Source organism: Mustela erminea, chromosome 14 (genome assembly GCF_009829155.1).
Source record: "Mustela erminea isolate mMusErm1 chromosome 14, mMusErm1.Pri, whole genome shotgun sequence".
In the NCBI taxonomy this organism is placed as follows: domain Eukaryota; kingdom Metazoa; phylum Chordata; class Mammalia; order Carnivora; family Mustelidae; genus Mustela; species Mustela erminea.
Genome location: NC_045627.1, coordinates 59,815,150 through 59,841,122, shown reverse-complemented (window position 1 = coordinate 59,841,122; position 25,973 = coordinate 59,815,150). Strand labels below are relative to the sequence as shown.

Sequence of the window (25,973 nt, the reverse complement as noted above, 5' to 3'; positions counted from 1 at the left end):
ACAAAAGTTGGGTATTCATCCTTTCTGATGGAGGCATAATATTCCATAGTGTATACGGACCACATCTTCCTTATCCATTTGTCCGTTGAAGGGCATCTTGGTTCTTTCCACAGTTTGGCAACCGTGGCCATTGCTGCTATAAACATTGGGGTACAGATGGCCCTTCTTTTCACTACATCTGTATCTTTGGGGTAAATACCCAGTAGTATAATTGCAGGGTCATAGGGAAGCGACACTTTAAAAAAAAAAAAATGGGGGCACCTGGGTGGCTCAGTGGGTTGAGCCACTGCCTTCGGCTTGGGTCGTGATCTCAGGGTCCTGGGATCAAGCCCCGCATCGGGCTCTCTGCTCAGCGGGGAGCCTGCTTCCCTCTCTCTCTCTCTCTGCCTGCCTCTCCGTCTACTTGTGATTTCTATCTGTCAAATAAATAAATAAAATCTTTTTTAAAAATTATTTATTTATTTATTTATTTGGCAGAGAGAGAGAGAGATCACAAATAGGCAGAGAGGCAGGCAGAGAGAGAGGGGGAAGCAGAGACACTTTTAATACAATTAAATCTCAGGAAGCTTATCTCCGTGATGTCAGCACTAGATCATTCTCCTTTGTTTCGAGTCCTCCTGCCCTCCCAGTCCAAGTAAGAAGTACTTCCCAAATGGTGCAAGCTAGAAGCACAGCTTTGAAATCCCTTTGCTGTCACATACTATGGGATCTAATGGCACTGTTTTTCCTTCACTTGACACAGACTCTTTCAGCCAAATAACTTCCCTCTTATTAAGATCTATATTGATTATGACTCCGGATACCATATGACATTTTTCTCCAGACCTGTAAATCTTGTCTACATGGCAAAAATCCTTTCGGTGTCCTCGTCCCCCAGTGCTTCCATGTTAATTTTTTCTTGCATCATATCCATTTGTATATTCTTTTTCTTCCCATTTTCATTCCTTACTGGGGCATTCTCTAAGCATTCTGATTATTTAAGGAAGTTCCTAACCACTTTGCATAATCACTGTCTTCTAGATAAAAATCCAGCTTCTCAACTTGAAAAGGTGAAGTTTAAAACTTCTCTAAAATTCCCAAGTCTTCCTGATAGCTATCAAACCACAGATTATCACATGTTCCCTTAACAAAGACACATTCTAAATGTTTATTTTAACTAATGAACAGTCCTACTAAAACTGCATATTATTAACATGATACATTTTACAAATAAGGGGAAAATATAATTCGCTAACCCAAATTACTTTCAGTGATCTTATTCAGTTGCTAAGATTGTGGGTTTGAGAATAAGAAAGACCATGAGAGACTGTGGACTCTGAGAAACAAACTGAGGGTTTTAGAGGGGAGGGGGTTGGGGGGGGTAGGTGAGTCTGGTGGTGGGTATTAAGGAGGGCACGTATTGCATGGAGCACTGGGTGTGGTACATAAACAATGAATCTTGGAACACTGCATCAAAAGGAAATGATGTATTTTAGGGGTGCATGGGTGGCTCAGTGGGTTAAGCCTCTGCCTTCGGCTCAGGTCATGATCTCAGGGTCCTGGGATGGAGCCCCGCATGGGGCTCCCTGCTCCCTGCCTCCTTCCTTCCCCTCCCCTGCCTGCCTCTCTGCCTACTTGTGATCTCTCTCTCTGTGTCAAATAAATAAATAAAATATTTTTAAAACAACAACAACAAATGATGTATTTTATGGTGACTAACATAACACAATTTTAAAAATTAAAAAAAAAAAGGGGCGCCTGGGTGGCTCAGTGGGTTAAGCCGCTGCCTTCGGCTCGGGTCATGATCTCGGAATGCTGGGATCGAGTCCCGCATCGGGCTCTCTGCTCAGCGGGGAGCCTGCTTCCCTCTGTCTCTCTCTGCCTGCCTCTCCATCTACTTGTGATTTCTCTCTGTCAAATAAATAAATAAATAAAATCTTAAAAAAAAAATTAAAAAAAAAAGACCACATTTCTTTAAGAAATACATTTACTTTTATGGACCTGTTTTCTTATTTTTAAGGCACATAAAATAATACCCAACACATAGAATTTTTTGAGGAATTATAAAGTAATGTAATACATTGTACAGCATGCCTGTCATGTTTCACATCCTAAAAAAATGTTAACTTCTGGGTCCTGTGTGCTGAGTCCAACATCTTATTCAGTTCTATCTATCTATCTATTTATTTATTTGACACAGAGAGAGATCATAAGTAGGCAGAGAGGCAGGAAGAGAGAGAGGAGGAAGCAGGCAGAGATCCTGATGCGGGGCTTGATCCCAGGACACTGAGACCATGACCTGAGCCGAAGGCGGAGGGTTAACCCACTGAGCCACCCAGGCACCCCTCAGTTGTTCTATTTATTAAGCATTTATTGCCCTGCATAGTTTTAGCCTCTTGGAATATACTTTTTTTTTAAATATTTTATTTGAGAGAGAGCAAACGATACAGAGAGAGAACATGAGGGGGGTGAGGGGCAGAGGGAGAAGCAGGCTTTCTGTGGAGGAGGATCCTGATGTGGGGTTCAATCTCTGGACTCTGCGATCATCACTTAACAGACTAAGCCACCCCAGCACCTGGAACTTACACATTTAAAACAAAAATGGGCCTACACAAAGTGGTCAAACAGCATGGTCTATAGTGAGCTTTCAAGACCCCAGATCCCTGAGTTTATCAAACAAAGCACACAAAACAGAGAATCAGAGTTGAATCTCATGGTACAATTATGTTTTCTATGTACATATCTTAATGTCTCTAATGAGATTCCAATTTGACTAGGAAACAAATTTCTGCCCCTCAAGAAAGTAGCCATATGTGATTTTCCCCTCTCCCAGTCTCCTTCCACAATGTAGCCATGATAAAGATCACATCAAGGGGCACCTGGGTGGCTCCGTCAGTTACACACCGATTCTTGGTTTCTGCTCAGATTTTGATCTCCGGGTCGTGAGACTGGGTCTCCCATCAGGCGCCATGCTCAACTTGGAGTCCGCTTTTGGTTCTCTCCTCCCCTTGTCCCCCGTCCCCAATCTCTCTCTTTAAAGTTAATAAAATCTTTCAACAACAAGGTAAAAGGTCAGATCAAATGACTTCTCCATTTCATAGAAATTCTGATTCCTATCCTGCAGCTCAAGTCCAGGAAGAGATTCACCGTGTGGTTGGCAGACACCGGAGCCCCTGCATGCAGGACAGGAGCCGCATGCCCTACACAGACGCTGTGGTGCACGAGATCCAGAGATACATTGATCTCGTCCCCAACAGTCTCCCACATGCAGTGACTCAGGACATTAAGTTCAGAGAATACCTTATTCCCAAGGTGAGAGAGATTTCATCTCTACTACTCCTTAAGAATTTTATTTTTTTAATTTTTAATTTTTTATTTACACATTTTTTTGTTGTTGTTGTTTTGAGAGAGAAAGCAAGAGGGGAGGAGCAGAGGGAGAAGGACAGAGAATCTCAACAAGGCACCATGTCCAGCCCAGGCCCATCCAGGGGTTCCTTCTCATGACCCTGAGATCATGACCGGAGCCCAAATCAAGAGTTGGAGGCATAACTGACTGAGTCACCTATGTGCCCCTCCTTGAGAATCTTAGGTTATCAGGCATCACGAAAGTAGGATTATAGATTACCTACCCATCTATAGGTATGACACAGTCAGAGACCAGGCATCGTACCCTCTGACCACATGCTGCTTTCTTTTTACTTTGTTGATGCAATTTTATATATCATAGTGCTTGGACTCCCATGGGATTTTCTTCATAGTATTCATTGCCAAGACTGCTTATTGCCTATGTTCTTCTAAGATTTTTGTGGTTTTAGGTCTTATGTTCAATTATTTAATTCATTTTGAGTTCATTTTTTATGTCTCTTGTTAAGATAGGATTTAGTTTCTCCAACACCATTTATTGAAGAGATTGTCTTTTCTTGGTTGTATATCTTGGCACCTTTGTTAAAAATTAATTGGCCCCTATGCATGGGTTTATTCCTGGGCCCTGTATTCTTTTCATTGATCTATGCATCTGTTTTTATACCAATATCATGCTGTTTTAATGACTGTAGCTTTGTCATACAGTTTGAAATGAGGAAGTGTGATGCCTCCAGCTTTGTTCTTTCTCCATATTGCTTTGACTCTTTAGGACTTTTGTCATTCTCCACAGATTTTAGGATTGTTTATTCCATTTCTGTTAAAATGCCACAGGAATCTTGATAAGATTACATTGAATCTATAGATGGCTTTGGCTGGTATAGATATTATAACAATATTAATTTTCGCAAACCAGGGGCACAGAATATCTTTCCATTTGTTATGTGTCTTCTTCCATTTCTTTCATCAGTGTCATAGTTTTTGGTGTACAGATCTTTCATCTCTTTGGTTAAATTTATTGCTAGGTTTTTTTATACCAATGTGAATGGGTTGGTTTTCTTAATTCCTTTAGAGTTCATTATTAGTTTCACATTAAAAATGTAACAGATATTTGTATATTCATTTTTATCCTGAATTAATTTATTCTAACAGTTTGAGTGGAGTGTAAATTTTAAAAATTTACAATATCATGTCATCTTCAAATAGTGACGGTTCTGCTTCCTTTCCTATTTGAGTGCCTTTTCTTTTTCTTGCCAAATGTTTGGACTAGGACCTCTAGTACTATGTTGAATAAAAGTGGTGAGAGTGGGCATCTTTCTTTTGTTTCTGATGTAGAGGAAAAGCTGAAGCTTTTCTCCATTGAGAATGATGTTAGCTGTGGACTTATCATAGATGGCCTTTATCATATATGGCCTTTATGATGTCAAGGTACATTCCCTCTATATGTACTTTGTTGAGCATTTTTATCATAAATTAATGTTGACTTTTGTCAGATGCTTTTTTCTGCATCTACTGAGATGACCGTATGATTTTTAGCCTTCATTTTTTAATGTACATCACAATGATTTGCGGATGTTGAACCATCCTTGCATCCCTGGAATAAATCCGACTTGATTATGGGATATAATCCTCTTACTGTACTGTACAATTCAGTTTGTGAAGATTTTTATTGAGAATTTTTTACATCTTCATCAAGATATTGGCCTTTAATTTTCTTTTCTTGTGGTATCCTTGGGTGGTTTTGGAATTAGAATTATGCTGCCCTCACAAAATGAATTTGGAAGTGTTCCCTTCTCTTCTATTTTTACTCGATCCCAGGATCTGGAGATCATGACCTGAGCTAAAAGCAGAGGCTTGGAGCGCCTGGGTGGCTCAGTGGGTTAAAGCCTCTGCCTTCCGCTCAGGTCATGATCTCAGGGTCCTGGGATCGAGCCCCCCATCCGGCTCTCTGCTCAGCAGGGAGCCTGCTTCCTCCTGTCTCTCTCTGCCTGCCTCTCTGCCTGCTTGTGATTTCTGTCAAATAAATAAAACCTTTTTTAACAAAAAATAAATAAATAAAAACAGAGGCTTAACTAACAGAGCCATGCATGCATCCTTTATTGAGAATTTTACCCTGTGGTAATTTTTTTTTTTTTTTTTTAAGAGAGACCATGCATGAGCAGGAGAACTGGGCAGGGAGGGAGAGAGAAATTTTTTTTACAGATTTTACTTATTTATGTACTTATTTATTTATTTAGAGCATACAACCAGGGGAAGGGGTAGGGGGAAAGGGAGAGAGAATCAAGCAGACTTCACACTGAGCATGGAGCCTGATGTGGGGCTTGATCTCACCACTCTGAGATCGTGACCTGAGCCAAAATCTAGAGTCAGATGACCAACTGACTGAGTCACCCAGGCATCCCTAGCATGCAGTCATCTTTGTGCAAAAGTATTTCATATATTATCTCATTTTATGTTTGCGATGAACTAGTGCTGATGTATCCTTTACATTTTACTAGTAATGAAAATGAGCCATGGAAGTGTTACACAACTGACCTATCATCACAGAGCTTAATTTAATAGAAAGATTCAATTGATTTTGAAAACTAAACTCCAAATCATCATGTTGTACTGCATCCATGAGTTTAGGTACACCCTATTCAAAACTAGAAAAGCTCTCTCGTTTCCACAAGAAATTGCAATAATTCAATTGAAACAGCACAACAGAAGAAGGGGATACTTACCTGTTCTCATCTTTAAAAAAAATTTTTTTTAAGTAAGTTCTACACCCAGTGTGGGGCTTGAAGCGATGATCCCAAGATCAAAAGTCACATACTCTATTGATTGAGCCAGCCAGGCACCAATTAGTTTGTCATCTTGATGGGAAGGTGAAGGTTTCAAGAATATAGCCACTCAAGTAGATCTTTGAAGACCTTATCCTGTGTTCCAAAGACAATGAGTTGGATTTTCAGGGGCATCAGCTCCTTTTAGACAATATTGCAATTTGGGGTGCCTGGGTGGCTCAGGAGGTTAAACCTCTGCCTTCGGCTCAGGTCATGGTCTCAGGGTCTGGAGATCGAGCCCCACATCGGGCTCTCTGCTCAGTGGGGAGTTTGCTTCCTGCCCCCCCTCCCCCGCCTGCCTCTCTACCTACTTGTGATCTCTGCCAAATAAATACATAAAATCTTAAAAAAAAAATACTGCAATTTATCTGTCAAGAACAATGCACTCCAGGGAGTTCCCTTAATTTTCTGAAAAAGCAAGTGCTAGTATCAGGCTCCAAACTGAAGAGAGTGACTTGGGCGTCAGTTAGCAATGCCTTGGACTGACATTAAAGGATTTAGAACCTGTTACAGTAGACAAATGACCATTTGTTTGTTCTGAAATAAGGAGTAAATATGTTTTTTTTTAAGATTTTATTTATTTATTTGACAGACAGAGATCACAAGTAGGCAGAGAGGCAAGCAGAGAGAGAAGGGGAAGCAGGCTCCCCATTGAGCAGAAAGCCTGATGCAGAGCTCTATCCCAGGACCCCGGGATCATCACCCGAACTGAAGACAGAGGCTTAACCCACTGAGCCACCCAGGCACCCCAATATGTTCTTTTTATACCTCTCTCCTCATCTATAAAACAAAAGGATTTCAAGCTCCATGACTTTCATTATAATCCAGTTTATCTGTTTTCCTTCGCATCAGGGCACAACTATAGTAACATCTCTGACTTCCGTCCTGCACGATGACAAAGAGTTTCCCAACCCAGATCGCTTTGATCCTGGCCACTTCCTGGATAAAAGTGGCAACTTTAAGAAGAGTGACTACTTCGTGCCCTTCTCTGCAGGCAAGCAAGCTTCATTGTTATCTCTACATCAGGGGTCAGGGAGATGAGGAAGGGCTTTGCATGGAGACTACTCTGGGCTGAACAGATTGTCATTTGTATGAGGCTAGGGGCATCACTCCCAAAGCCCAGGTTATTTCTCATTGGATTGGAGGCTTCCCTTGCCAAGACTGGCCCCAGAACCTACCACTGAGAGTCCTAAGAAGGGGTAGGGAGTAGAGTAGATAGAGAGAGGGTAAGGGAAATTTGAGTATCTCCCTTCACTTTTTCAGGGTCCTGGGGAGAAACAGGTGACACACTCAACAAGTCATTCCAAAATGACTAAATCTAGATCATATTTGAATTTTCTAGTCCGTTTGGGGATTAGTGATTAGTTAGTAAGCTTGTGGCTAATTTTTAAAATTAACTTTGTATTTATTTTCAGTATAACAGTATTCATTATTTTTGCACCACACCCAGTGCTCCATGCAATCCGTGCCCTCTCTAATACCCACCACCTGGTACCCCAACCTCCCACCCACCCCCCTGTCCCTTCAAAACCCTAGCGTTGTTTTTCAGAGTCCATAGTGTCTCATGGTTCACCTCCCCTTCCAATTGTGGCTAATTTTTTAGCATTTAATGATGAGACTGTTTTTCAGAGATGTGGGCAGGATTAAGATGTGATAGACCAGCATCGGCCAGAAGATGTTCCCTTCGTAGGTTGGAAGGGATGAGGGAAGAAGGGCATTACTGGAAGCCCAGTAGAACTTGAGGAAAGAAAGAGTGGATGCTTCAACAGGAGGTGTGTCTGTAGCAGAGGCATACAGCCACTGTCTAAACTGCAGCCTGGCAGGAGGGAATAGATCCTCTGGCTTTGTCAGTAGCTAATGCTCTGAATTTATTCAGAACCCAGAAGGGAACTAACTTCTTGCTTTATGCAGTCCACAGAAATCTGCTTCCTGAGCATAGAGTAGACATAAAAGACAAACCCAAAATGGAGCCGGAAGGAGGGAGAAATGGAGAATATGCAGGAGAAATATCCACATTCTAGACATTTAGACACATTTAGAATATCCACATTCTAAAGGAGAAATGGGGAGAAGAAGGGAGGGTGAAGGGCCTTTCCTGCAGAAGTAATTGAAACAGAGGCAAAAATGGGAGATTTGTTTCCGACTGAATATAGAAGAAACATAAATATCAAGCAACCCTTGCTATTGTGGTCTCAGGATTATGGACCATGTCGAGAGGATCTCAAAGCAGGATACCTACTGAACTACTCCTTATCTTTCTTCCTCTGTGTTGGGCCCATTACTGCATAATGAGACTCCTCGAGATTTCTGTTCAAGTCACAGGGCTTGCCGACCTGCTTTGCCCTGACACTGTGGGTATCATTACAAGATCTGAGGCCTTACCTTAGGAGCTTATGTTCCAGAATGTGAGACAGATGATTCAGTAAAATTTCATCTGAAATGTGCTGGTTTTGAAGCATTAGCGAGTGTTGTCACAAAGAGATGAAGAAGTGAGTTATATACTCTGAGCACATCAAAGAAGTTTACATAGAAGAAATGACCTCTGAGGTGGCTCTAGAAGGATGTGGGAAGTATCAACCGGCAGAGCAAAGAGGAAGGCTATTTCAGTTGCGGAATGACTGGAATCTAGATCACATTTGAAATTGCCAGTATGTCAGGATATCAGGGATTAGTTAGTAGGTTTGTGGCCAATTTGTAATATTTCTTTTTTTCCTGACCCCTTAGTTCAGGATGACGTATATACCTTGTTTGCCCGACTCTCTTTGGAATTTCTGGGTCTTTGTGAATTACTCCGTACGTAGGAAATGAAATTTGATTTCCTTCTGTTAATTTGTCTGGTGTCAGTCTGATCCTTAGACCAGCCACAGGCACCTTGAAGGGGACAGGAAATTCTTGTTCCCAACAAGGTGTGTCAGCTGGACACTGCTCGCCCCACACATTGCTGTAGCTGAGAGATCCTTGGGACATCTGACAGCTGGCACAAGGTAAGATTTCCTACCACGCTGGACTCTCAGAATCTCTGTCCGCAGGGTCTGATGTAGTGGGAATGGCAGCAGTCCTTTCTCTCTCTAAATTTACATTAGCAGGAGAGAACTCTCGTGCAACTAGTTCCTTGGCCTAAGTGACTCTTGGTACATTTGGTAGGGTCTTTTTTGCTAACATTTCTCTTTCCTCCCAGAGAGGATCTTTGTTTTCCTTTGTGTCCTTTATGTCGTTTGTCATACAAACTTTGCTCAAGGTTAATGGGCACATGGAGGGGGGGGGGGTGTTGCTTAATGACATCTTGGAAGCCTGAGCTGCAAAACTGGCAGACACAGGTAGAACACTTAAAAGCTGTTAGAACTAGGACGCCCGGCCAAGTCGAATGCAATTCCAAATTTCTGTCTGGCCACACCAGCTCTCAAGTGTGTTAGTCATTGAGAGGTCCGGCCCATAGGAACCGTAGTCGCGGCAGCCACCGTTTCTAGTCGGTTCCGGGAAGTCCCATTCCACGGGTGCCTGCCCAGCGTCCCAGATCAGCAGGTCTGTGACCAGAGGCCTCTCACTTTTTGCAGTGAACTGTTACTAGTTACTAGTGTTACTGGTATTCTTTAGACGGGCAAATTGAGGAATAGCTTTGCCACTCACTTAGAAACACATGTTTTTTCACAGTGCACTCCTTCAGTAAGGCACAAACCAGGTTTACTAACTGACCCAAACTTACCTTTAGTTTCTCTGTAAATAAGACAAAAGAAGAGAAACCTGTATTCAGTACTTAATGTTTCATTGTTTTATCTTATCTGGAAATGATCTAGATAATTCAATGAATTCAGCTTAACATTGAACTTAGCAAAATTTTTAAAAATCCAAGTTACCAAAGATTTGGGGAGCTCTTTAAAAGTTTCCCCACATACGATCTCACAGTCGTGGGATCGAGCCCCTTGTTGGGCTCCGACCTCAGGGTCGGAGTCGGCTTCAGATTCTCTCTCCCCACTTGTATTCTCGCTCACTCTAAAATAATAAAATCTTTAAAAAAAAATTATAAAAATTCACCTACATACCTTTTTATCTTATTTACATTTATTTAATTTATGTATTCTGAATAGTCTACAATAAAATTTTATGAGGCATTAGACAAAGTAAGCCATTTTAACTTTTTTTCTATCAAAGTTTGTAAGAGAGAGCATGAATTTATGTGACTTCCAGTAAACACAGGCAGAATACAAGTTTTATATTTAATCCTGATAACTCCAAGGATTTTATTTATTTATTCATGAGGGAGAGAGAGCAATCAAGGAAGAAGCAGATTCCCCAAGGAGCAGGGAGCCCAGTGTGGGACTCAGTCCCAGGACTCCAGGATCATGACCTGAGCCGAAGGCACACGGTTAACATTAACCATTTGAGCTATCCAGGCGCCCTAATCTTGATAACTCTGAAGACATGGCTATTTTAGTTAAACCAAGAACTTTAAATTAGCTTTAATCTTCCCTGATCACATAAACTTGAAAAACATTTAGGTTAGTTTCTATCTGAGTTTTATAAAAGTCTTTTTAAATTTAATTGAAGATTTACTTATTTATTTGAGAAAGAGAATGAATACGGGTAAGGGGCCGAGGCAGGGGAGAAGCAGACTCCCTCGCTGAGCAGGGAGCCAATTTGGAGCTCAATCCCAGGACTCTGGGATCATGATCTGAGCTGAAAGCAGATGCTTAACTGACTGAGCCATCCAGATGCCCCTCTTCTGAATATTAGAAAGCCCAATCCTGGGGTGCCTGGGTGGCCCAGTGGGTTAAAGCCTCTGCCTTCAGCTCAGGTCATGATCCCAGGGGCCTGAGATCGAGTCCCACATCGGGTTCTCTGCTCGGCAGGGAGCCTGCTTCCCCCTCTCTCTCTTCCTGCCTCTCTGCCTACTTGTGATCTCTATCTGTCAAATAAATAAAATCTTAAAAAAAAAAAAAAAAAAGAAAGCCCAATCCTTAGGAGTGCTTGCCTTCAACTAAATGGTGCTCTTTTATAAATTAATTTTGGCAATACCAGCTGGAAGTAGAGAAAATACATCACATTTGCAATATGGGATATATACGCACAAATAAGATAAAAAATATTCTTACAGCTTTTGTTTTTACTAATATTTGTGGACAGGATGGTATAGCCTCAATTTTCAAATGCTTCCCTCTTTTTCTTTTTTTAATGAAAAAATTCTCCCTGAAGTGTGTGTCTAAAGAATGGTTCTTATATCCTAGAGATGATAGGATAGAAAATTTATTTCACAAAGTCAGAGAAAGATCCAAGTTTCTTCCAAGTCTGGACATAAGAGGGATTTAAACAGTTTGTGCTCTGAAAAGGCCTTTTCCCACACCACTCCCCCTTTTTTATTTTTTTGGGTGACTGTGAGCTGTGTTCAAAGATATTAGATTCATAAATTCAGGGAGCATCTGAGTGGTTCAGTCAGTGTCCGGCTCTTCATGTTGGCCCATGTCATGACCTGAGAGTCGTGTGGTTGAGCTCTGCACTGGGAGTGGAGCCTACTTAAGATTCTCTCTCCCTCTATCCCTCTGCTCCTGCCCTCCCCCCACTCTCTTAAAAAAGAGAGAAAGATTTATAATTTCAAGGGATGGAGAAATAATGTAAAAGAAAATTTTATTTCTAGAGTTTCAGGGTACTTGCTATTTAAAATTTATCTTTTCTTTTTTTTTTTTAAAGTTCTGGACAGTCATGTTCCAAATCTTGATCTTTTATAGTATCTACAAATATTTTGAGAGGAATAGGCAAAGTTTGGGGATCGGTAGACAGGTGGGCTTAGACTTGTTTCTGGAGCTGGATTTCTGGTTTTGTAGAACTTTGGAAGGCAAAGACAGTCATTTAGAAACAGTTCCCCCAAAGAACTGGATTATAGCTTGAATATCAAAGGACTGGCCCACCTTTTTAACTAAACTTGCTTTTATATTATATTTTATATTATATAAAATATAGATTTTTAATTAAAATGGGAAACAAAAGATCCATGACTTTGTAAAGTCTGTATAAAGCATTCTAACAAAGGCTTTCTGTCTGGGTACACAATTTAATCTGGGCTCTGTTAGTCCCCGAATATTGGCCTTTCCCTGATCATTTATAGGTGGGCCTGGGAGAAATTTGGGTCATGTTTCCTCTCTGAAGGGGGGTTGTGACTAGTGATTAATCTTTTAAATTTCTCTCTGAATTTGGTAGAATACTTTGAAAGTAGAGGTTAAAGGGGCTTTGTAATTTAAAAGGTCTGCTGCTGTCCGGGAGACACACATTCTTTTTTTTTTTTTTTTCGGTTAATTTTTACTTTATTAAAAGTTACATTTTAAAGAATTAGATTGGATAAGATTTATATTTAAACTATCTGAAATTATGTAACAATTTTAGAAGGCATAATCAAAATTGGCAAATACTGTTCATATTTACTCTGAGAAACACATTCTTTTGCGGTGTGGGCCTGGGATACATCAGCCAAGTGCCATGCCTAAAGCTGGCAGGGCCTGATTACAAAGCCCTGGAAGGTAGGAGCAAAGTGAGCCTTAAATTGTTAAATTCACTTCCTGGCGTTCAGCCTTTACATGAACAACCTGTATACTTTGAACCTAGAGATGAGACTACAGTGCTCTATGTAAATCCTAAAAGGAAAGGAAAGTTAAAATAGGGCAGATGAGGCTGGATTTTAGGGGAAATTTATGTTGGATGTAGATATTTATTTCTGATTTCTGATCTTTCATCTTGTCAAGGGAGTCCCTGAGGGTGGCATTAGGCTAGGACATTTGAGAGCCACTCTCTATTAAGAACGTTTTCCTTGGGGTGCCTGGGTGGCTCAGTGGGTTAAAGCCTCTGCCTTCGGCTCAGGTCATGATCCTAGGATCCTGGGATCGAGTCCCACATCGGGCTCTCAGCTCAGCAGGGAGCCTGATTCCCTTCCTTTCTCTTCCTGCCTTTCTGCCTCCTTGTGATCTCTCTCTCTCTATCTCTGTCAAATAAAAAAATAAATAAAAACTTAAAAAAAAAAAAAAGAACGTTTTCCTTTGGGGCACCTGGGTGGCTGAGTCGGTTAAGTGTCTGCCTTTGGCTCAGGTCATGATCTCAGGATCCTGGGACTGAACCCCATGTTGGGTTCCCTTTTCAGTGGGGAGTCTGCTTCTCCCTCCCACACTCCCTCTGCCCCTCCTGACCCAGATCCTGCTGTCTCTCTCTCAAATAAGTAAAAAAATTTTTTTAAACAAAGTTTTCTTCTTTTTACATTTATTAGCCAGCTGAAAGGATACATCATCAGACCACTGATGAGTAGGATCTGTTATGAGCAACTCTAATTAATAAGCCTTTTAATGCCTTAGGCATCCAGAGAGAGGGCACATATGATGCAGCCCTCAAGATCCAAACGTTGACTCCCATAGTTAGTCTAAGAAAGCAGAAGGCCTTCATTGCTGGTCTCCAGTGAAATCGTGAGATGACTCTCATCCCAGACTCAATCATCTGTGATACCGGACATGTGCTCCTGTAATGGCACTTTCCAGCACTAACAAACAAAGGTTGAGAATAGCAAAGTTCCTTTGGGCTGGGACTTCTCATGACAAACACCCTTGAGAGTTGGTATGGTCAGAGAGAGAGACTCAGATCCCCAGTCTTGTAGACTGGCCTCCAAAGTACACTCTGGTAAATGCATTCTCTGGAAGGTAGATACTAAAAAGAATATTCTCACTGGTCACAAAGCCAAGCTCCTGGGACACAGAACAAGATAAAAGGGAAAGCCTTACCTGGTTTTCTTCTGGCTAAACATTGGGTCTCTTGGAAACACACAAACACCTAAGAGATGTGCCACAGGCAGATGTTGGCCATTGTACATTTTTCATAATGTACCTCATTGCACAGAAGTTTTCTTGAGGTTGACCTCAAGTGGTGACCAAAAGTCAGTCTCACCTGTGCTGTGACCACCTTATCACAGGAGCCTTCTTGAGGTGGCGAGCGCTCTCACAGCTTTTCAGTGTTCCACCTGAAGCTTTGGTTTCCAGGACACCCCTTAGCAACAGCCTTTAACCTACAGCAAAGTTTATCTAAACAGGTGCCAGTCTGGTGAGAACCATGAACTCACCAGTCTCTGGGACTGGCTCAAACAGCAGGCCTATAGGGCCTCTGCCTGTTTTCTGTGTGATGGTAATTCCTTTTTATGATAAATGATACAAAGGCACAAAGGAGGGATGCCTGCGTGGCTCAGTTGGTTAAGCCTCTGCCTTTGGCTCAGGTCATGATCCTGAGGTCCTGGGATTGGGTCCCGCATTGGGCTCCCTGCTCAGCTCCTTTTCCCTCCGCCTGCTGCTCCCTTGCTTGAGTGCTCTCTCTCTCTCTCTCTCTGTCTGTCTCTCTCTATCTATCTGACAAATAAAATCTTTAAAAAAGTTAATCAACAAAGACGAAAGACCTCTGGTTCATCGTTTCCTCCCAAGAAAGTTCCCTACCAAAATTACCAAGAGTTGCTAAACCTAAGGAAGTAGTTCCACGAGCATTTTTTCCTGCTAATCTAAACGTAGAAAGAGAAAAAGGACTCACCATTCTTGTTCCATCAGACTCCTCAGATTCCAGGAGACAGACATGGTCGGAAATCTTACTTTCTGCCGGCTGTCTGTCAGACGTCCCAAGGATCTCCAGCTGCAGCCCTGTCTGTGGCAGGCAGTATCCAGTGTGTTAAAGCTGCTGCCAACTAGGCCAGCTGTCCAGGATGAGGAATTTTCCTCTGCCTTTCAAGATACTTCCTAGCTGGACTAAAAATCAAATTGACGAAAGACAGAGAAAGAAGAGAAAATCAAACTTAGTTTCACAGGTATGGGCAATCCACAGACATACGAAATTCCAAAGACAGGCAACATGGGTTGTAGTCCACATCCTGAGCTAAGGAGGGAGGCGGTGGTCTGAGGATTCACAGGGGGAGAAAGACCATTAGCAGGAAGGTGAGAGGTTGCCCTGTCATGTCAGTAAGTTTCATACATAAAGAATAGTCTGCTAAATGCTCTCTTCCTGGTGCAGGCAGGCAGTCGAAGGAGAGGTGGGGAGATTTTCCGGAATCTGCTGGGGTTTGATTGCTTTTAATTCAAAATAATCTTTATGCCAATGTGGCCCATCTTGGGACAAGCTGCCCTTGCCCCTACGCACACACACAAAAATGTGTACCGAGGAAGTAAAGGAAACCACATTTCTGTGTAGATACAAGAAGCCATGGGTTGATTAGTCTATGAATATATTTATCTTCTCAATCCATATGTATTTAAGCCCCTCTGTGTGCTAACTCAGAAACAGAATTAAAGGAATATTGATTTATATGTCGTTTTTAGGAAAGAGAGCTTGTGTTGGAGAAGGCCTGGCCCGCATGGAGCTCTTTTTACTACTGACCAGCATTTTACAGCATTTCACCTTGAAACCTCTGGTTAATCCAAAGGACATTGACACCACCCCCATTGTCAATGGGTTGGGCAGTGCACCGCCCGTCTTTAAGCTCTGTTTCGTCCCTGTCTGAAGAAAGGCCAGGCTGCCAGATGGCAGAGCCACACTCTGGCCTCACCTGAATATGCCAGATGCTTTCTGTCCTGTGTGTTAGCCACTGTCCACCTCTCCTTTCACATCAGGGAGGGCATTCCTGACCTTGTCTCTTCTCATTGTCTTCATCTTTTAAAATTCAGTTCAAATTTGCCCGCATGAAACAAAACTCAGTCTTAGCTTCCAATTAAATTGTGTACCCAATCCTGAGATCTTATGTTGTATCTCATCTGCAGTCTGTACCACGGTAAGACACCTTATTCACATCATATTTTCTTCTATTAAAAATTATCCCACAAGTTAAAAGAATTTTTAAAAATATATGATATTCACTCATTTCTAACCCCTATGTCTTGATAGTTTGGCATGTGTAATTTTTGGGTTTTTCCCAGTGGTTATTAAAAAATAAATGTGTGTGGTACACGTTTGTGTAGGGAGGCACGTGTAAGTATGTACATGCAGTGAGAAAACAGGATGGTAATTCCAGCCAGAGGCAATAACACGAATTTGTTGGTCTCTCTAAGGATGCCCTTCCTGTTTTCCCTTACTGGTTAAACACACAGTTGGAGACACATACATACACAGACATAGACAAAGAAGGCAAAGAAGAGGGAAAGATAATATGTATATATGGTTTTATTCAAATACAGAAATATGTGTTTTATGTATATGTGTTGCATGTATAAATAAATAAATAAATTTCTGTATGATATACCTATGATTTATGGTGACATTCATGTAATAACATTATAGAAATAATAACATTACAGATATTTTTACAAGTAGTATAACTATAATGCCCTGTTGCATGGCTACAATAATTTTAAAAATTGTCTTCTTAATCAAGGATAGATAATTTTTGAGCTTTTGTTAGTATAACAATCCTACTATATGCATAGATCTTTCATTATTCTTCAGGAATAGATGTGACGTGGCTGCACATATATGTGCACTTTTATTTTTCATAGATACTAAAGCACAGCACACAAAAAATTATGTATCTGTTTACTTTTCTATCATGAATGTAATAAAAAGATTTTTTGACCAAACCCTTGTGTTTACTGATGATTGAATTCTTCAGTAGATTCAGTAATTTTTGACTAATAATTCTTAGGTTTTCAAGTATGAAATCATGTCATCTGTGAACATTTCATTGCAATGACTAGAGCTTTCCAGAAATAACATCTATACCTATGTCCGTCTCTCTTTGTGATTTATCACACACACGCATACACACAGGTACATGTATATTTGTCCCTATGGGAAGGTGATGAAAGCAGCAAGGATGTGGGGGGACAAATCCAGGGCTTGGGAAATCCGTATTGGGAAGCTGATGTGTGATTTTACCCCTGAGGGGATTGCTGGTTTGAACTCCGGTGCTGAGAGGCTGAAAGACTAACTACAAAATGTCATTTAGAAGCTTTGGAATCTGAAAACAATTTTTATAAATTCTCTCAGCAAGAGGAAGAAAAATGAGTTCAGAGCTGGCCAACTAGAAAGAAAGTAAACACCTCAACTTGACTTGAAGCCTGAAGGTCTTGATGGAGATCACCCAAGGATCAAGAATAACCCTGAAGCTGAACGGACTGATTATAGGAAACAATCGGTAATAATCAAAAAATGCAATAAACACAAGTCCAGGACCAGCTGGCGTCGCTGGTGAATTCGACTAAACATTCAAGGAAGAGTTAATACCTAGTCTCAAACTATTGCAAAAAATAGGGGTGCTTGGCTGGCTCAGTTAATAAAACATGCAACCAGTGATCTTGGGGGTGTGAGTTCAAGCCCCACATTCAGTGTAGAATTTACTTTAACACACACACACATAACTAAAAACTTGAAGGAAAAAAAAAAGCTATTCCAAAAAATAGAAGGACTACACCCAGATTCAATCTATGAGGCCAACATTACTCTGTTTCCAAACCCAAAGACACCACAAAAACGAACAGGCCAATACCCCTGCTGAACATAGATATAAGAATCCTCAACAAAATGCCACCAAACTACAGTCAGTAATACCTTAAAAAGATCATTCACCATCATCAACTGGGAAGTATTCTTCAGAGGCAAGGACAGTTTAATGTTGGGAAATCAATCAACACGATACACCACATTCACAAAATGAAGGATAAGAATATTACATGATCATCTCAATAAATTCAGAAAAAATATTGACAAAATTCAACATCCACCCGTGAGAAAAGCTCTCAACAAATTGGGCTTAGAGGAAATATACCTCAACATAACAAAGGCCATATATGACAAACCCACAGCTAACGTCACCCTCGATGGTGAAAAATTTAGAGCTTCACTGCTAAGATCAGAAAAGAGACCAGCATGCACACTCTATTTTTATTCAATATAGTACTAGAAGTTCTCATCAGAGCAGTCAGATTAAAAAAAAAAAAAAAAAAAAGGAAAAGACACCCAAATTACTAAGGAAAAAGCAAAACTGTCACTTTTTGCCAATGACATGATACCATACATAGAAAACACTAAAGCCTCCTCTGTGTATAAATTCAACTCCCCCCAAAACTTAACTATTAAAGCCTCCTGTACATGAGAAGTCTTACTGATGACATAAAGAGTTTATTAACACATATGTTGAATGTTTTATGTATTAGGTACTGTATTCTGACAATAAAGATAAGGAAATATTAAGAAAATCACAAGGGAGATACAACACATTCATAGTAAAGTATTTATCAAAATATAAGTGGACCTGCACATTTAAAACATATCTTGGTCAAGGGACAACTGTGTATACAATAGAGTATTATTCACCCATAAAAAAGTAAATCCATCCATTTGCAACAACATGGTTGAACCCTCTACACACCATGAAAAATGAAAAAAGTCAGAGAAAGACAAATACTGTATGATCTCATTCACATGCTTCTGTCCACAGAGGCCTGACAGGCCCTAATGGTCAGGGACTCCCGAGCCATATGGGAGGAATCCGCCTGCCAGCCAGAAGGAAAATGTGCCATTTGGAGCTTCACAAAGGATTCAGAGCAGGAGAAATCTGCTATGCCCACCTGAGGTCACATCCATTTGAGGCGGCCCCTCTGGACACAAACCCGGAGCCTAACGTTCAGCCTGACCAAAGCCCTCAGCTAAGCTCCCTGGGGTGCTCACCTTGCCAATGGCAGATCGGGTCTGCCATGCCCCTGGGCCCTAACCCTAACCCTAGATTTGGTTTTAAGGCTTCTCTCCCCAAAGGTCTGGCCACCAGGCTTTACTGGTCGGGGAACCCTGAGCCATACCAGTGGACTCCCCTTGCCAGCCACAAGGAAACCGTGCCATTGGGAGCTCCACCTGTTTGTTCCTATGATTAGTGTGCTTTGCAAAGCCCTAAAAATGTTCTCTTCGTGTTCTTTGCTGGAGAGGTACTTGAAAAATCTCTGGTTTATAGGTAAAATCATCCAGAATTGACCTTGGTTGGCACAACAATGTTGGGAAAAGTATGGAGTTTCCCCCAAATACTAAAAATAGAACATCTGTGTGATCCCACTACTGGGTAGACATTTGCAAAAAATGAAGTCAGTTTCTCGAAGTAAGATCCGCACACTCTCACCCAGTTTCCCTGAGAAGGGGCAGCCACCCTTAGCAACAGGGCACCCCTGTGGGAAGCCATAGACAACCCTCCCATGGAGGCAGGTGCCTCCCTGGACAAGGGGCTGCCCCAGGGCTGGGAGGTCTCCACAGCAGCGCATTCAATGTCCTGGATAGTAGGAAGAGATGGAGTTCAGCACCAGGCCAATGAGGTCAGGACATACTATCCCAAATAGGGCACCTTGGCAAATTAAATATAGAAACTGAAAGAACTTTCCATAGAGCAAAAGCAGGAAGTTCCCTCTGATCCCCAGCTGTCATCCCTTCTCCCCTGAAGCAGGTCAGAATACTCCCATGTGGCACTTTCTTTCCCCAGACCGCAGGGAGGACACGCTTATCACCAGAATCAAGGAATTTAGGGCCACAAAGGCTAGAGGAACAAACCTGGTTAAACTAACTTTTATCTTCCTAGTTACTTTTTTACCATTTACCAGCCCTAGCTCAAACCCCTGTGTCTCTCAGTTCTTCACACATTGATTGCTTTTTGCCTAAAACATAGAACTGTCTGCTTCAATCACCTCTGCTGGTCTCCAGGTTCTTGTGAGGCTCCCACCAAAAAAAATCAAAACACTTTGCCAGCTTTCTTCCTGTTCATCTGTCTTTGTCAATTTCCAGACCCAGCCAGGGACCTTAAGAGGAGTTGAAGAAAACTTCCCTCTCTGGGCGGGGTGGAGGGTGGGGGGGCAGGTGGAGTCGGGAAAATCAGGAAAATCCATCCCATCTTCCTGACCTTAGTTAAAGCCACCCTCTGCTGGGAAGCAGCACAGAGCTCTGCAAGGCTGGGGGAGCCAGGGAGAGGCAGGTGGAACATGTAGGAAGTTACCTGACCCCCAGCTGGGGGACTTGGCACCACTGACAAGTCCAGGGTGTGATGATGAATATTATAACAGAAGCATCCTGGATATCAAACCTTCCCCACCCCAGGCTTCATTATTGCTGCTTGTTGTGGTTGCTCCTGTTGGCTTGGTGACTTTTTGAACTTTTTCAAGTCTGTGTTCTTTGCTGTGTGTGGCCACTGAATCCCTGTGCTGTTCACTGAGTGGTCAGCCAGTGGCTGGGCAGTGAGGTCACCAGATTGGAGGGCCCCACAACCTCCTTCTCAGGTTCAAATAGTCTGCTTGAGTGGCTCATGGAACTCAGAGAAACACATTACTTACTAGATAACCAGTTCATTAAAAGGACAGAACTCAGGACCAGGCAGCTGGAAGTGATGAGCAGAGCAAGGTGTGTAGCAGAGGCTCGGAGCTCCCCTGCTCTTGGAGTGAACAAGACCTTTACCCACCTCCACTCCGACCTTTGTCTGTACTTCCTAACTGATGACAGCCCTCCTCTGGGCTCATCTGTTAACCCCAAGTCAAAATCCAGAGGGCACCAAAACGACCCCTCAAGCAATAACCACTGCCTGACACCAGCAAGACCCCACATGATGGACCCCAAGACAATGACTGACTTGACCTTTACTGACCTCTGCACCTGCCCACCAACCTTTGTCCTAGATTTTCCTCATATAAAAGCCCAGGAGTGTTTTCAACACCTTGAGACCATGCCAGTCCTCTGCCTTCCGGTGTCGGCTGCACTGAAATACATTCCTTTCCTGTGTCACCACCACTCATCTCCCGGCCTTTGGATCTGGGACACTGTGAACAGTGCAGCGTAACAAGTCCAATACCAGCTCTCCCTCCCCACGGTTCACTGCTGCTGCTCCTCTCCCTGCAGTTCTGCTGTGGGCTTAGTGACATTCCTGAACTGATGTTGTCAAATCTGTATCCCTTGTGTGTGGCCACAGAAGTGTCTGGTCTGTGAATGTAGTGGTCAACTGTCCACTGGGTGAGATTTCCTTAAATATCTGGAAACTACCCTCCTTCTGGAAAAAAACAAAAACAAAAACAAAAAAAACCAACTTCCAGTCTTTGCAGATGGGGAGGAGGGCTCTGGGTGTGGCGGTGTCGGGATACACCTTCAGCCCCAGCCAGGCCTCTTAGCACTCTGCCTTGGCCTTCTCTTCCTACTTGCCAAGTCTGACAATCACCAGAGGGCAGAACCTAGGGCCTTCTCAGGTCGGCGCTGAGCAGGCATGTATGCAGTGTCCCAGGGGCTGGGGAATAGGTCAGAGCTTCTAGGCCCTTCTTCCCTAAAGCTCCCCATCACTCAGCCTTTCTTCCAGTGATTCTGCTAGGTTTCTGTTTGACCCAAGTCTTATCCATTACCCTAAGCAGCAGAGACTCATATATGCCTTTAAATGGTTTGGACATCGAATGTCCTCCAGTAGCCACCTCACTACTGGGAGAGTTGGTGGAAAGCAACAAGTCACAGAGGAATCCAAGGGTCTGGACTTGGTGTTTCCCTCTCCTGAGATGAGAACTTCTGTGAGAGGAGCAGGTGGCCAGCTGGTGGGGGCAGGGGTGCAAGCACCTGACGTGGACAGGACAGATGGGGTAGGTGAGGCCGATACCCCCCAGGGTATGTTCCTGGCATCTGGGCTGAACTGGAGTTCAAAGCTGCAGATTGGCTGGGATCATCTTCAGGCTGAGGAGGAAAATGAGGGCAGCAGAGGAGACTGAGGAGGCTCATGATAGACACAGAAAAAATTGCTCAACATCCTCGACATGAGGGAAGTACAAATCAAAACTATAATTAAACTATAACCAGTTAGAATGGCTAAAATTAACAAGACAGGAAACAAGTGTTGGTGAGGTTGTGGAGAAAAGGGAACCTTTTTACACTGTTGGTGGGAATGCAAGCTGGTGTAGCCATTCTGGAAAACAGTATGGAGGTTCCTCAAGAAGTTGAAAATAGAGCTACCCTACAACCCAGCAACTGAACTCTTGAGTATTTACCCCAATGATACAGATGTAGTGAAAAGAAGGGCCACCTGCACCCCAATATGTCCACAATAGCCAAATTGTGGAAAGAGCCTAAATGTCCTTCAACAGATGAATGGATAAAGATGTGGTCCATATATACAAGAGAATATTCCTCAGCCAACAGAAAGGACGAATACCCACCATTTGCATCGACATGGATGGGACTGGAGAGGATTATGCTGAGTGAACTAACTCAAGCAGAGAAAAATAATAATTATTTGGTTTCACTCATATGCAGAACAAGGAATAGCAGAGGACCATAGGGGAAGAAAGGGAAAACTGAATGGGAAGAAATCAGAGAGGGAGACAAACCATGAGAGACTCTGGACTCCGGGAACCAAACTGAGGGTGACAGAAGGGAGGGGTGGGGGGTGGGGTAGCTGGGTGACAGGTATTAAGGAGGGCACATGTTGTGATGAGCACTGGGTGTTACAGGCAACTAATGAATCACTGAACACTACACTAAAATCTACTGATGTACTATATGTTAGCTAATCAATTTAAGTTTTAAAAATTAACAAATAAAAAATAAAACCAAGGCAGAAACCGTACACAACTCAGAGGGCTCCATGCTCCTGGAGGTTGAGCTAGCTGCCACAGCCAAGGCCTCTGGGCGGTCAGGGGACTGAAGGTCTGAGAGGTGGCTCAGTGCTCCCCTGCCCCTGAAGCCCTGTGGCCATGGCAAGGTGCAGGGACTGGGAGAGAAGACCCAACCAGAGGCCATCCTGGCTCCACAGCCACTGCGTGACCACTCCCAGCCCCACCAGGCACTGTCTGTCTAGAACCAGGAAGAAACCCTTTTCCCTTGATTGTTCTTTTTAAAGAACATGGCTGCTCATTGACACAGAATTGACACAGAAAAACATCTGACATAAAACTGGAGCTGTTCACAGCTGCAAATGACCCAGAAGTTATCCAAATGTAGTGTCCACAAAGAGAGGACCTTGTGTCCCCAGGCAGGCCTCCCGTGTGCTGGTGCAGCTGGGGTCCCTGGACATGCCTGTGTGGGCAGGGCTGGGTTCCACGGTCGCCCTCAAGAGGACAGAAGTAGGAATCTTCTCTGACAGCTCTGCTCAGGACAGCAATCCCTGACGGAGATGGGGACAGCCCCTCATGAGTCCCAGATGTCTGGTGATTCTTGGGCGCAGCCTGAATCTCAGCTTCTTCATGAAGGCGGGGGAGGGCAGCCCATCCACCATGGGTCCCACAGGTCCTCCAGGGGACAGCCCAGCCACCGTGGGTCCCACAGGTCCTCTGGGATAGCACCTTGGTGGGATTGTGGTCCAGTAGGTGCCTGTTCAAGTGGTTCTCCACACACCACACAATCTCGATCCCATTGGCCAGGTCGATCCCCAACACCTGGTGACAGGCCAAGGTCAGTCAGTAAACCTCCACCACCAACTCCCCCCAAAAAGCCCCCATGTAGTAAACATTTCCCTGGTCCCTGGGGATATGGGCCTGGGATTGTGGCTGGCGATGGTAGCTGAAGTCTTCATGGGATACCTGGTAGAAAATGGGGTGCGGGGTGCCAAAGAGCGGGGACAGGATCTCCATGCCCACATGGTCACAGAACATCGTGTCCACATCTGCACACACCAGGTCATCCACCTTTCAGAGGAAGTATTGCTCACAGAGCAGCTGACCATCACCATGCACTGCAGGGACACATCCTGCTAGTGCAGGGCGCCAGGGACCTTGAGGAACACCACCCTCCAGCCCTCCAAGGGGGGCACATGGGCCCGGCAGCCCGCTGGCTGGTGATTACCTAGTAAGTGACCCTGTGTCCCACCATGATGGGCTTCTCTGCCCTCTGCAGGAACAGCTCTAGGCAGACCACCTACCTACAGGGACAAGGGACAAGACAGGAGGAGGGTCACTGTCAGAGGCTGGCAGCAGGACCCCAGAGCTGGGGGCCATGGACATGTGCACCTTCTTCAAGGGGGCAGGCCTTGAAGAAGCAACAGCCACTCTCCCAGCCTGTCCTGAGCAAGTCTGCCCAGGGGGCCTCTCTACCCTCTGCTCCCAGAGATGGGGGCCATCAGTACCCCATCATACAAAGGGGACCCTGAAGCTTCAGAGGCAGGAAACCAACCCTACAGTCAGCATGCTGGAACCAAGAACATTCCGCCTATGCTGAGCTCCCAGGAAAACCATGCAGGTGCCCTCTCCTGGCCGACCCCCCTGCAGGTCCTGTCCCCACCTGCCAGGAGTGGTGCACCTTTGGGCACAGCCCTCCTTTTGGGCACAGTCCTCCTTTCTCTCAAAGCCCCACTTTGCTTTGAGGGGGCTGTCGCTGGCCTCTCCACCCCCACAGGGTTCTCCTTGAAGGCTACTGGGCTTCTTGCTGACAAGATCCATCAGTCAACCACGGCTATTCCTAGGAGAGGTCACCCTCGAACTCCCCCAGATCAGAAATCAGGTCCAGCCCATGGGCAGGGAAGGGGAAAGAGGACCGCTAGAAGAAGAAGGGGCTTGCTTAGGTCCCAGCCATGAATCCAAAAGTGGAAGCTTCCAGGTCCAGGTCTACATCTCCCCAGCCCCAAGAAGTTGGAAGTCTTGTCTCGCTGTACCTGTGGGGACAGCAGCTCCACCATTGTCAGCAAGGGTGGTGAGCCCTCTGAGACTGATTTTTTTTAAAGGTTTTATTTATTTATTTGACAGAGAGACAGACAGCTAGAGAGAGATAGAAGCAGGGGGAGTGGGAGAGGGAGAAGCATGCTCCCCGCTGAGCAGGGAGCCCAACATGGCAGGGTTCAATCCCAGGACCCTGGGATCACTATCTGAGCCAAAGGCAGATGCTTAACAACTGAGCCACTTAGGCGCCCTGAGACTGATTTTTTCACACAGGCCCTAAGGCTACTTCCCTTTGCCTACCCCATACCTAGCAGTTTAGTAAATTGCTCACACAGAGAAAGTGGGCACCATATTTACATAGGAGACAAGGCCACACACAGCTGGCAGAAACGAGTCAGGTCACCAGGGGGCTAGTCCAGGTCCAGCCAACAGGGGAACAAGCCAGACGTGAAGCAGGGGGAGAGAAGAATGCTCCTGGCAGAGGGCAGGGAGAGTGTAAGGGCCTGGAGCCAGGCCCAAGGCATATGTGGGACCATGACACACCTGGGAGGCCCACAGGGGTCGGGGGATATGGTGGGAGAGGTAAGGCTGGAGAGGATAGGCAGCTGGGGAGGGGATCACAGAGAGGCTCAAAAAGTTATATTCTGAAAAGATCACTCTGCTGGTTACCAGAGAAAAACGGGCTCTGTACAGTGGAGGACAGGGAGACCCCAACCCTAAGCCCTAACCCTCACCCCACCCTAAACCTAATCAGACGTCATGCTCAATTTTGAGGACGGACAGGACTATTTTGAGGACTACTCTGAAATCATAAACAAGTCCATCATGCTGGCTTTCACTCCTCGCTCAGTATTGTGCTGAAAGTTCTACCCAGAACAATAAGGCAAGAAATAAGGAATCCACATGTGAAAGGAAAGAGTAGAACGAGGTCTATTCGGAGACCAGAGATGGCACCATCGGATATAGAGAGCTTCCTAAAGAATCAACAAAAAATGATTATAGCCAGTTCCCTAATTCCACCCACATTCAGTGTGGAAGTATGACCACTTTGTGTGATTTTTGTCCTGTAAAGTTACAGGACAAAATATCAATACACAAACATCTTTCTTATTTATATACATTAGCAATGAACCATCCAAAAAGGAATTTAAGAAAATAATTCCATTTTAGGGAACATCGACATTGACAAAATACTTAGGAATAGACGTAATTAAGGTATACATCTTGTACGCTAAAAATT

At 43.8% G+C, this 25,973-nt stretch overlaps 1 protein-coding gene and 1 pseudogene across 3 annotated transcripts in view; one reads left to right on the top strand and one right to left on the bottom strand.

The window, feature by feature from the left end:
- The window catches only part of LOC116573274 (cytochrome P450 2C21), a 28,648-nt gene extending 11,924 nt beyond the window's left edge, over positions 1–16,724 (top strand). For 2 of the 3 annotated variants that reach the window (XM_032313317.1, XM_032313316.1), the window contains 3 exons: positions 3,104–3,291; positions 7,014–7,155; positions 15,479–16,724. In XM_032313317.1, coding sequence (XP_032169208.1) covers positions 3,104–3,291; positions 7,014–7,155; positions 15,479–15,660 — 512 coding nt within the window. In that variant the 3' untranslated portion in view covers positions 15,661–16,724. Of the gene's footprint in view, positions 1–3,103; positions 3,292–3,388; positions 3,480–3,571; positions 3,619–7,013; positions 7,156–15,478 lie in introns of those variants that run through there. The other variant, XM_032313318.1, reaches the window with a different exon arrangement.
- A 6,508-nt stretch (positions 16,725–23,232) lies between these two features.
- On the bottom strand, positions 23,233–24,517 carry LOC116572833 (annotated as a pseudogene).
- Between the last annotated feature and the right edge of the window lie 1,456 nt (positions 24,518–25,973).